At 35.8% G+C, this 11822-nt stretch overlaps 2 protein-coding genes across 2 annotated transcripts; both read right to left on the bottom strand.

Annotated features, from left to right (window-relative positions):
• Positions 1-573: 573 nt before the first annotated feature.
• rbmx2 (RNA binding motif protein X-linked 2) lies at positions 574-6550 on the bottom strand. Its single transcript, XM_067375878.1, has 6 exons — positions 6502-6550; positions 5810-5925; positions 4830-4881; positions 4604-4733; positions 4239-4425; positions 574-2333 (listed from the first exon to the last, which is right to left on the bottom strand). Exons 1-6 carry the CDS (start codon positions 6504-6506, stop codon positions 1786-1788), a joined length of 1038 nt encoding a protein of 345 aa, XP_067231979.1. The 5' UTR covers positions 6507-6550; the 3' UTR covers positions 574-1785.
• A 1308-nt stretch (positions 6551-7858) lies between these two features.
• On the bottom strand, positions 7859-9720 carry LOC137013161 (glucose-dependent insulinotropic receptor). The gene has a single exon (XM_067376792.1). It carries the CDS (start codon positions 9110-9112, stop codon positions 7943-7945), a length of 1170 nt encoding a protein of 389 aa, XP_067232893.1. The 5' UTR covers positions 9113-9720; the 3' UTR covers positions 7859-7942.
• Between the last annotated feature and the right edge of the window lie 2102 nt (positions 9721-11822).

Raw genomic sequence — 11822 nt, 5'->3', positions numbered from 1 at the left:
GGCTCGTGACGACACATTGATGTCCTAAGACAGTGGTTCTCAAACCTGCCCTGGGGACCCCCCACCACTGCACATTTTGCATGTCTCCCTCATCTAACACAATTCAACTCTTGCAGTCTCTACTAATTAGCTGATGACTTGAATCAGGTGTGTTAGATGAGGGTGACATGCAGAATGCGCAGTGGTGGGGGGTCCCCAGGACAGGTTTGAGAACCACTATCCTAAGACACGAAACGATCGGTTTGTGCGAGAAACCGAACAGTATTTATATCATTTTTTACCTCTAATACACCACCATGTACAACTGCGTTCAGCACTCGCTTAGTGACAACAGCAGTGATGTCTAGCACTCACTGAAGTATACGCGCTCATCACTGCTGTTGCTGAGCGCGATCAGACCTCACTAAACGAAACGAGCCACAGGGTTTAATTTGGATTTGTCTAAGCAAGTTTTATTTACTCTTATAGTAGAAGTTCCCATCCACTCGCATTATTTGACTGACAGACAGCAACGGTTGGAGTTAAAAATCATAATTTGTGTTCTACTGAAGAAACAAAGTCACCTACATCTTGGATGCCCTGGGGGTAAGCAGATAAACATCAAATTTTCATTTTTGGGTGAACTATCCCTTTAACTTAATATCTTTTAATAATTTTACAGCTGAATCCATAGTGATTGGTGTACTTTGACTGCAACATCTTAATTTTGGAGTATTCAGTTTCCACTGTTCATCAAGACATTTTTGGTTTTTGTACCATTTAAACTCAAATAAAGTTTATTTATTTGTCAAATGACTGTGTTGGGCGTAATGCATTACTTTTAAATTTACAACAAAATATGAGTTACTTTTTCAGTAAGTTACTTTGTTTTCCCATGTATTGACTGACAGCTCTCCTGTCCTCATGTTGAGAGAAATCATGAGTAAGTGCAGAAGCATTGTGTGCGCTGTGTGAACATGATGGTTATTGTAGTTCTAGACTAAATGTGAGCATTTTCTCATCTCACTTGCACAAAAACAGATTCAGTATTACTCACAATGAATAAAAACAGTGAAATGCAAACTCAGAATATTACCTGCAATAATTATTTTAAAATAACTATTTTAAATAACACAAATATACTTCATGTATTTAAACATTAACCAATGTCTTTGCTGCTGACCTTCCATGATCCAATTAATTTCCATACTAATAAGCAAAAATCACTTCAGAAACATCACATTTGTTTCTTTTTGTTTGTTTGTTTTTTTATTGCTGAAGTAAGAGTGTTGAACTTTCTTCTGCTGCATCCAATTCTGCAATCCAGAATTGCAGCACAGCTAAAAGGTTTGTTTGAGCTGCGCCCTCTACCTGTACAGGTGTGAATTTGCATTTCCTTCAGCCTGAGGCTTTCACTTGTGGTGTGAAAGGGCATTTATATTTGCCCATGATAGAACTTTTTTTAGGTTTTTAAAAAAACAAACAAACAAGCCCAGCCCAAATGAGAAAAAGTAATGTAAAAGTAACGTGTCACTTTCCATAAAAAGAAAGTACTGTAATTAGTTACTTTTTTAGCACGTAACACATTATTGTAACGCATTACTTTTAAAGAGTGACTATCCCCAACACTGCAAATGAGTGTATGTAATGTAATACGAGGTGGACATTATACCGTTAATTATTCCAGACAGATGTTTAATAAAAATTCTAAAGATTTATTTACATTTCTGAGGTGTATGCACAAAAAAAACAAACAAATCACAAAATTTGTATTAAAAAAAGTAAAATTACCATCTCTTCTCAATTTCACCTGTGTTCTCTTTCACGACTGTGATCTCTGTGTTTGGCAAACCCTCGGTCATTACCTCTGTCTCGCTCCCTTCTGTCTCTATCTCTCTCTCGTTCCCGGTCTCTTTCAGGTTCCCTTTCTCTCTCACGCTCTCTGTCTCGTTCCCTCTCTCGTTCCCCATTTCTCTCTCTATCACCCCTTCTTCCCCTGTCTCTTTCTCTGTCCCCCTCCCTGTCTCGCTGTCGAGTGTCTTCATGTCTTTTGTCCTCTCTGTTTCTATCTGTCTTTTTATCTTCTTCTCTATCCCTGTCTCGCTCGCCTCCATACCTATCTCTGAATCGGTCCACCTCATCTGCTCTGTCATGTGGATTCCTGGAATCTTGTCCTGGTCTGTCCCTTCTGCTTCCTGCCAGTCCTTTCACAGCATACTTCTCATATGCCGTATCCTCCTTCTCCTTCTTCACTCTGACAGGGGAAGACGCTGACGTCTCAGTCCGTGCCTCATGTTTCTCTTCCTTTAGCAGCTTTTTCTTCTCTTTCTTCTTTTTCTTCTTCTCCTTTTTATCTGAAGTATAACAATATTAAAATTAGCCAATCAATTATTAAAGGTGCCCTAGAATTAAAAATTGAATTTATATTGGCATAGTTAAATAACAAGTGTTCAGTACATGGAAATGACATACAGTGGGTCTCAAACTCCATTGTTTCCTCCTTATAAAAATCTCATTTGTTTAAACGACCTCCGAAGAACAGGCGAATCTCAACATAACACCAACTGTTACGTAACAGTTGGGGTGTATGCCCCCAATATTTGCATATGCCAGCCCATGATCAAGCATTAGACAAGGGCAGGACATCTGGATGTGCACAGCTGAATCATCAGACTAGGTAAGCAAGCAAGGACAACAGCGAAAAATGGCAGATGGAGCAATAATAACTGACATGATATCATGATATTTTTAGTGATATCTGTAAATTGTCTTTCTAAATGTTTCATTAGCATGTTGCTAATGTACTGATAAATGTGGTTAAAGTTACCATCGTTTCTTACTGTATTCACGGAGATAAGAGCCGTCGCTATTTTCATTTTTAAACACTTGCAGTCTGTATAATGCATAAACACAACTTCATTCTTTATAAATCTCTCCAACAGTGTGTAATGTTAGCTTTAGCCACGGAGCAAAACCACAAACTCATTCAGAATCAAATGTAAACATCCAAATAAATACAATACTCACATAATCCAACGCATACATGCATTATGCATGACGAACACTTTGTAAAGATCCATTTTGAGGGTTATATTAGCTGTGTAAACTTTGTTTATGCACTGTTTAAGGCAAGCGCGAGCTCCGGGGGGCGAAGAGCGCGAGCATTTAAAGGGGCCGCAGCATGAATCGGCGCATTTCTAATAATGCCCCAAAATAGGCAGTTAAAAAAAACTTATAAAAAAAAATCCATGGGGTATTTTGAGCTGAAACTTCACAGACACATTCAGGGGACACCTTAGACTTATATTACACCTTGTAAAAAAACATTCAATGGCACCTTTAAAGGGTTAGTTCACCCAAAAATGAAAATCTTGGTGACGAATATAGTCAGTCACAGGCGATCCACACTCCAATCGAGTAATGCTAACCGCCACAACAGGAAAAAAGTGCAGAAGAAGAACAAATGATCTATGCATAGATATGTTTAAGTGTAATCTCTCAACCAGTGTTTCAACCATGGAAAGACATCAATAAAACAGATTGAGAATAATATCTCACGTAGCATTACATTTACCTCAGGTCATTTAGTGTCCACAGCATGTTAGTTCACTAGAGAAATGAACTGTAGAGGGGAGCACTAAATTTATACACTATAAGAGCTTATATTCATTATATTTACTTTACCTGTTAGTAATGTCTTAATTATTTAATATAGGTTTAAATAAATTTTTCATAAAAACAAGTTATGACAGTGACTGTGTAAATGATCATTTTTTAAAAAATTGGAATAGAAAAATGATTGAAAAATAATTTTATAATTAGATTTAGAAGTTATGTAAAACCTGCCTTATGTGCAATTGTTTTTTTTTATTTTTTTGAGTGTTGATTATTATATCTAAAAACAAATAGCAACTGAATTTAATGTTTTGGGCTCTGTTGTTAACTGTAACCTTTAATATAAAATTAATGTGCAAGAAAGGGCTCCCTGTATATAGTTTACAGCATTTGCTGTTTTTTTATACTTAAGAAAATGTTAATTATAATTTATTTAATTTATTTAAATAGAGACAATTTGCTCAAACCACTGTTTAATAAAAAAAGGAAGAAAAAGGAAGCAATTTTATGTTTATTTTTCTCCCCCTTGCTGTACTGAACCCGTAGCAAACCATGACTTCAATACCAAGGCACGTACCGAACCGTCATGCTTGTGTACCGTTACACCCTAACATTTTTTCTGAACAGATACAGCCTCTTCTCACCTTTTTTTGTCTTTTTCAAAGGTACAGCATAATCTTCCTCAGACTCTGACTCAGAGGTGCAAGGTGGGGGCACACTGGGAGCGCATCCCTCCTCTCGCAAACGTTTAGTGATATCATCAATGTCATCTGTGTCCTTTGGTGGTCGATAATTTGCAACATGGTCCACACGTATGGTTCGGCCCTTAATCTGTAGAGCAGAAAAACAATAATAAAAAAAAAAGTTTATAATATATATATATATTAATAAAAAAAAAAGTATGGCAATATTTAAAAAGTAAAAAATCTTATTTAATTATATAAATAACAATAAATAGCATATTCCATTAGTACACACAAATGAACAAGCGACTGGGAAAGCCCTTCACCTTGATTCCATTAAAGTTATCCACAGCCAAAATGGTGCTCCTTTGATCTTCATAACATAGGAAGCAGAATCCTTTGGATTTGCCCGTCTTCTTATCTCGCACCAAGTTGATGTTGGCAATCTCTCCATACCTGAGATGCACAAAGGAGGATAAAGCTTCACTAGGAGAAAAAAAAACATAAGTACTGCAAGCAGATATGTTTAAAATTTGAGCAATTAGGACTTACTGAGAGAAAACACAGATGATGTCTCCTTCTGTCAGCTCATATGGAAATCCACCTGCAGATTACAACATATTTACATACAAAGCTGAACAGGTCAGCATTTACCTAAAATAAATTATCAATAAATAAATACAGAATTTATAAAACAAGAACATATTATGCAATTCTTGAAATTGTTCTTTTTAGTCTGGCAAATGAATGTGAGTAATTAATATACATCACTTTCTAATTTTAGAAGGTCAAATCAGCATTACTGTGCACAGTGTACCAGCTTGGTCTTCTAGAGAAAGACTACAATCATACCATTGTCTACTGAAGTACGTTTAGTGAAACAGGTAAATGCTGCCACCATCTGGCAGTGTGCAAATATAGTCTATCCAGAGAGCATTTTTAACAGTGAGGAGGCATTGTCTCTGCCACAGACCCTGATATGACCATGCTGGTGCAAGGGACACCCCATCTTAAAATTTAAAAGGGAGCTATTTTCATGTATAAAGACAATTTATACTGTGAAAAATGTATATTATAAATATGCATAAAATGTTATTTAGAAAACATTTAGCTTCTGTGTTATGTTACTATGTTTTTATATGCACTATAGTAGTGTACGGTAAGATGTACTATTTATTTATTTAAATCAACATATTTATTAACATTATTATATTATTTTAATCCTTTTATGTATTTTATTCAAATAATTTATTTAGTACAATAGTTTGATATTTTTATTATTTATTTTTACATTTTTACAGTCTTTCTTTAAAATAGATTTATTATTAAATATATTAAAATAATAAATGTGTTTTATTCAAATCATTTATTTATTTAGTATGATAGTTTAATCTTTTTTAAATTATTTATTTATTTTTACACTAAACCTTCCCATGGACCCCCTAGCATTCCCTTGGCACCCAGTTTGAAAACCCCTGGTCTAGGTACACAGCCACAATGTTATAATTTAATAGTGTTAACCAGTCACTTACCAATGAAGACCCAGGCGCTGTCTTTATAGACTGAATGCCAGGACACACTGTCTTTGACACCCAGTTCAGCCTCTTTTTCATTCAGTTCATTGATGAGTTTCACTTTGGTGAGCGGACTACATTGAAGTAAAGATATGCAGACAGATAATGACTATATATTTACATTTTATCTTATTTAGTACAATATGTATTGTCTCTAATGATGTTTATTATTTAGTTGTGGGGTCTGCGTGAAGATATCAGAATTATTTATGATTCCTCAATTAGGATCACTTTTGACTAACGTTACTTGAAAAAAAAATCTTCAAAGTATGTCAACTGTATTCAAACATTTTATCGCAAATATCCATTTATGGTAACACGGTATCCTCCAATTATGTTATAACTGTCACGCTGTATGCCGAATGAGTGGTCGCAACAATTTCTTGTTATTTATCAGTGTCCTATAAAATTATTTAAAAAAGAATGATTGAATCGAGACTACAAAATGTAGGCTATACTTTCATGATTTACTAGCTTTTAGCTACTGCTGCAAAAACTGAGGCTAGTTGTTTAGCTTTCACCTTTATCTACATTTCCTTTTCCATGACTGAGGGGTCTAGTAATATATTAGACTAATATATAAAAAACACATGACAACAAATTTAAGGGAGATATATCAATTAAATGAAAAATGTAAACGCATCACTTACTTCATTGTGATGAAACCGCAGTCACTCCGGAAGCATTTAAGTTAGTTCCACTAGCGATTTTCGCATTTTGTACGATGTACTATTTTTTCCGGGTTAATGAAAAGGACTGTGGGATATGTAGTTGACTGTGGTTAAACTCAGATTTCTCCTTCAGCTTTAATTGTGTTTGTAACTTAAAGTGTATGTTTTCATAATCTACCGTGCAACGAGTTTTACATCTCAATAACTTATGAACATATGAAGCATACACTGATAGTTTTATTGGCATAGTAAAAAGCTTTTCATCACCAAGACATTAGTAGGCATAACACTATAGCCTACACATGCATAACCTTTACATAGGTTATAAGTAGCCTATACACAATTTAAAGGAGTACAAAAATAAATGGTCAGCAATAAAATAAATTTAATGATAGCATTTAAAGAAAAGTAGAATTAACATTTAAAAATATCATAACAGGACTTCACATGGGTTTTGAAACTTTTTGATACCAAGAACCCAGGGGGGGTCAATATTAAATTAATATTAAAATTAATATTAATATTGGTCAATATTAAATAATTTCCTTTAATTTTGTCATTGTCCTAAAGCCAAAGCAATTAAAATATCATCTGGTAAATATTACGATATTTAAGCATGTTTCTTTTTTTCCTTTTTTTTTTTTTTTTTTTTACCACCAATGTTAGATATAGCCTACAAGAAGAGAAACATATACAATTAAATTGTATTTGCAATGTATCTGAGTAGTGCTAGAAGGATACAACACAAATACAAACAATTCTTAAATTATAATATAAAGTAATATGTTTACTACTTTTTGCTAAAATTATGTGTTTGTCAACAGAAAGTCCTTAAAAAAGAATGTAATTTTCAAATTGTCAAATAATCGTCCAATTTGCTACAAAAAAATGTTGTAATAAAATATCAAATTAATATTGTTAGTTATTCTATTCCCTCTTCATTTTGTGTGCAGAGGGGGCACAATGTCTTATTTCTTTAGCAGATGTTTGCTAGCAAAAATCTAATACTGCTACAAATAAACATTCAGTTTGTATAATAATTCATTATACTCTTTCTGTAAACCGGACTTCCTTTTCCACAGATTGTTTTTTTTTTTTTTTTCTGTATCACCAAAATTACATTTATTTGTGAATATATAATGAATGACAAAAACATACTCTTCAGTTGAATGTATATGAGTTTAATCTATATTACAATCATATATTTTACAATTGGAAAACAAAAAACAAAACAAGAAACGAGGAAATGGGGAACCAAGTGCTACAGTAGGTATATTTTGAATGTAATGTGCTCATTGCAGGTGGAAATGTTAAGCAAATAAAGTCGTCTGTTTTATTTGGACATATACACTGGACTCTACATCCATTAAGGGATGAAGCATTCGTCAAAGACCTTTTACAGTTTCCTATGACCAGAGGACTAAAAGGACATTCCCATTCTATTGGAAATATTTTCTGGATGTTGTTCAGGAATTGTGACAGACCTACTATAATTCACTGTATTGGCTGGCATCTTGTCATGAAATATGACTGCCTGAGCGACAGTCGGGTGGTCTGAGGGGTACCTGTCCGTTGTCTCAGAGTGTGTCACACAACACAATACAACTTTGATATGAGCGAAGAGCTCGCAGATCTTGTTCCTCACCTCTTGCTGCCAGCAGGCATAGACGAGGGGATTGATAAGTGAGTTTGAGAGACCCAGAAGCCAGAGATGGTTCTCCAAAAGGTAATAAAGTTTACAGTCTGGACATGATGCCTGCACAATACTGACCACAAAAAAGGGGCACCAGCAGAGAGTGAAGCAGCCAACCAACACGGCAACAGTCCGCAGGGCTTTTACATGACCCCAGTAGCGGCTAGACGATAGAAAGCGCGTACCTGACTGCTGGGCGTGGATGCGCTTCTGGTGGCCACAGGCGATTTTTAGGATGTCCATGTAGAAATAGATGAAGACTGAGAGTAGTGGGAAAAAAAACAGGCAGAAGACCACAATGATGCTCTTGGGCTCTATGACGGAGAAGAATGTGCAGACCTTGCCATAGTCTTCTTTCTGCAACGGTTTCAAAACACTGGGCGAAAATCCCACAATCAATGAGATGAGCCAGACAGGGACCAGAGCCCCAGCAATCATCTTCTCATTCATTAGCTGCAAATAGCGCAGTGGCAACTTTATAGCCATGTAGCGGTCCAGTGAGATCAAGAACATGGTTAGGATGGAGGCTGCAGAGGGTGCGATGATAAAGGTCATGCGCAACAAACAAAGGCTTTTCTCCATGGAGGCCGTCGTTCCTTTGAGAGCATCAGTGGCAATGCCAGTGATGGCCATGCCAACTAGGATGTCCGCAATGGATAGATTTAAAACAAAACACCAACTCTGGCAGCCCCTTTTGCGGATAAGCAAGACCAGGGCAATGGCAACTAGAAGGTTGGTAGAGATGATCAAAATGGATCCTACACTAAGAATATAGCCAATGGTCACTACTACTCTTCCTTTCATGTCAGGGGTTGTGAACTCAGGACTGGCTGATGTCACTCTGTTCTCCCTCATAGTTTCCAAGGAAGTCTCCTGAGACAAGTTGAAAGCGATCATTGTTGCATCAAATATCTCATTTCATTTCAAAGTTGAGACTTTAAACAGACCAAGATACTGATGGTTTCAAAAGGAGGAAATGGACACAAGGATGTAGATTTTTCTTTGCTCCCATTGGGAAAAGCAAAACTTTGGCTGCTGTAGTTCCGTTTATCCGACCCTTGTTCTGTCTGGCTGTTATCCAGGTCCCATAAGAGTATGCTTCCTACTGGAAGCATCTATATCCATGAGGATTCGATTATGATGAACCTAACCTTACTGAAGTACAAAGACAATGCTGATCTATTGATGAAATCTTTATCCTTGGCTTTTCATTAAGAAATATTTAATTAAGGATACTATTCGATTTCCAGATGTTTAAGAGTGTTCCTTGCCCGAAAAAATGATGAGAAGCAGATGAACTCTATTCCATCTGAGAAAAAAATCTCCAGAATAAGGATTCCAAGTGAGTAGTCATTCTTGCATCTCTCATATTTGGTTGGCTTTAGGATGAAGACAAAAGATCAGAGCTTTGTGATGTGCCAATGTCCGTAAATCGGAGATGTCTCTCTACCAGCATGGAATCAGTCTACTAACTCTGAACAAACAAAAAGGGGGAAGAAAAACTAATGAACACAGAGAGAGGTTTGGGTTTAGAGAGTGGGCTGGGAGGTGGGTGGATGCTAACTGCGTGGCTGTGATTACTCATGAGTGAATAAATTCTGAATCAACAGAATCGCTCATGGGTGATTAAACATTTACCATATCCAAACCATTTTAGATTTTATAGGAGCCAGGGTCAATGCACAGATATGGATATATTTTGGGTGTAGAATGAATCAGTTACATTGATTCCGCAATAATGCAGCAACCTCTTCAACTTCCCTCTCGAGTCATGTGAATGAGTCAAAGCCCTCAAGTACAATGGGTTTAAAATTACACAACTGGTTTTTAAAAATCTGCACACAGTCATCTATTCTGAGAAGTTATAAATGACAGTGCTACACAATAAAGCCACACAATAAACACAATAAAGACTCCCACCAGCCAACAATGTGGTGATGTTATTCATCCCTACTAGACTTTTCACTGCTATTGAAAGTGGATTTTGGTCAGCAGTTGTTGTGCCCACTGCTATGCTCTGCCCACAGAAAGCTCTTGGATGTGATTTGTGCAGAACTGTGCCTACCCCACACCTCCACATCACTGCCCATCTTCACCTTGAGCTGGATAAATAAGGAACGTCTTGAGCTCTTTGAAAGGAATACCGAAGGTTCTTCAGGTTGTTTAGAGCACTGGGAAGATGTCTTTAAAGCGGAGACTGCTTTCCATGTTGTTGTGCTGTGCGTATTGCGTGGCGTCACTCTTTTGCCTTCACCCGGACAGAAACAACTGTGTCTCGAATGGTGCCCGGTGAGTTTCAAGGCCACCATAATCCATAAAGGCCAGAGAGAAACTATTTAAAATACATCTAATCTTAATTTTCAAACAATTAAAGGAAGAAACTTTGAAGAACTGTTCTTTTTTTTGTCCATACATTGAAAGAATTTCATTGTATGAACAAAAGAAATGACTGAGGCATTTTTCAAAATATCTGTAACACTTTAAGATAAAATAAAAATCCAGCTGTTCATTGTTTGTTCATGTTAGTTCACAGTACATTAGCTAATGTTAACAAATACAGCATTTGATTTCCATAATATATTGGTAAATGTTGAAATTAACAATAACTAAGCTTAATAAATGCTGTAGAAGTATTGTTTCTTTCTTAGTTCATGTTAACTAAAGTAGTTAACTAATGCTAACTAATTTAACCTTATTGTAAAGTGTTACCAAAATATCTCCTTTTGTCTTTAAGTGATATACATTTGTAACAACTTGAGAGTCAGCAAATGATGACAGAATTTTTAATTTTGAAATGGAGAATTATCCTTTTAATATAATAAATCCTGCGCATGAATAATTGTAACTCACGAAGTTCATCATTTTGAGAGCCAACGTCTTTTGTGTGTTGCAGGAATCTGGTATCAGTTGTTCAGCAGCTGTACCAGCGTGTGATGAGGCTCCTACGCACCACTCTGTGACATCACAACTGCCTCAAACTAGAGGGAAGGTGAAACCACAACCTTTGTCTACGGACTACTTATCATGAGATCAGCATTATTGACATAAAACTGGACATTTAAGCGTGAGAACTTTAAAAGATATTTCCCAACATCATTAAAAGGTGCATATCCTTTTACCATGACTGTGTGTTTAAATTTATGATCTATAAAGACTCATTAAAAAGCCATAAGAGAGATTTACAATGGACTGTAATGACACTTTATGTGATCTCTTTACAGGTTGAGGTGTTCATTGCAAAAGATGCTGGTGTGTATTTGTGGGAGCATAGTCCTGTTAAAGATGAACAAATTTTGTTTGCATTACAACACGTGATATGCCATATCAAAAGGATAATATGTATAACCGTAGAGCAAATGCAGAGACAATACAGAGAGAGTCAAATGGTGATTCTTTGGTTGAACAAAAAAACTTTAATATAACTAAGAAAGAAGTTCTCATTGCATTTAAAGGTGGTTTACATATTAGATATCAAGTGGTTTGATTGGGGAGTTCACAGTTTTCTTTTACCAGGCCTACTATACAAAGTTTTAGCTTTTCACAATACTTTTTTATTTTTGTTTTTTTTTTTTTTTTTTTTTTTTTTTTTTTTTTTACAGAGCAGACT

The sequence above is a fragment of the Chanodichthys erythropterus genome, chromosome 22 (genome assembly GCF_024489055.1).
Source record: "Chanodichthys erythropterus isolate Z2021 chromosome 22, ASM2448905v1, whole genome shotgun sequence".
Lineage (NCBI taxonomy): Eukaryota > Metazoa > Chordata > Actinopteri > Cypriniformes > Xenocyprididae > Chanodichthys > Chanodichthys erythropterus.
The sequence above is the reverse complement of the archived record's forward strand: the minus strand, read 5'-3'. Positions and strand labels throughout refer to the sequence as shown.

Bases quoted from the DNA above. Each gene is read 5' to 3' on its own strand.
- rbmx2 (XM_067375878.1), bottom strand. The intron at 4,882-5,809 runs GTAAGTGACTGG...TGTAATCTGCAG, and splicing joins CAGCGCCTGGGTCTTCATTG to GTGGATTTCCATATGAGCTG. The intron at 4,734-4,829 runs GTAAGTCCTAAT...TGTGCATCTCAG, and splicing joins ATCATCTGTGTTTTCTCTCA to GTATGGAGAGATTGCCAACA.
- LOC137013161 (XM_067376792.1), bottom strand. From the start codon at position 9,112: ATGATCGCTTTCAACTTGTCTCAGGAGACTTCCTTGGAAACTATGAGG.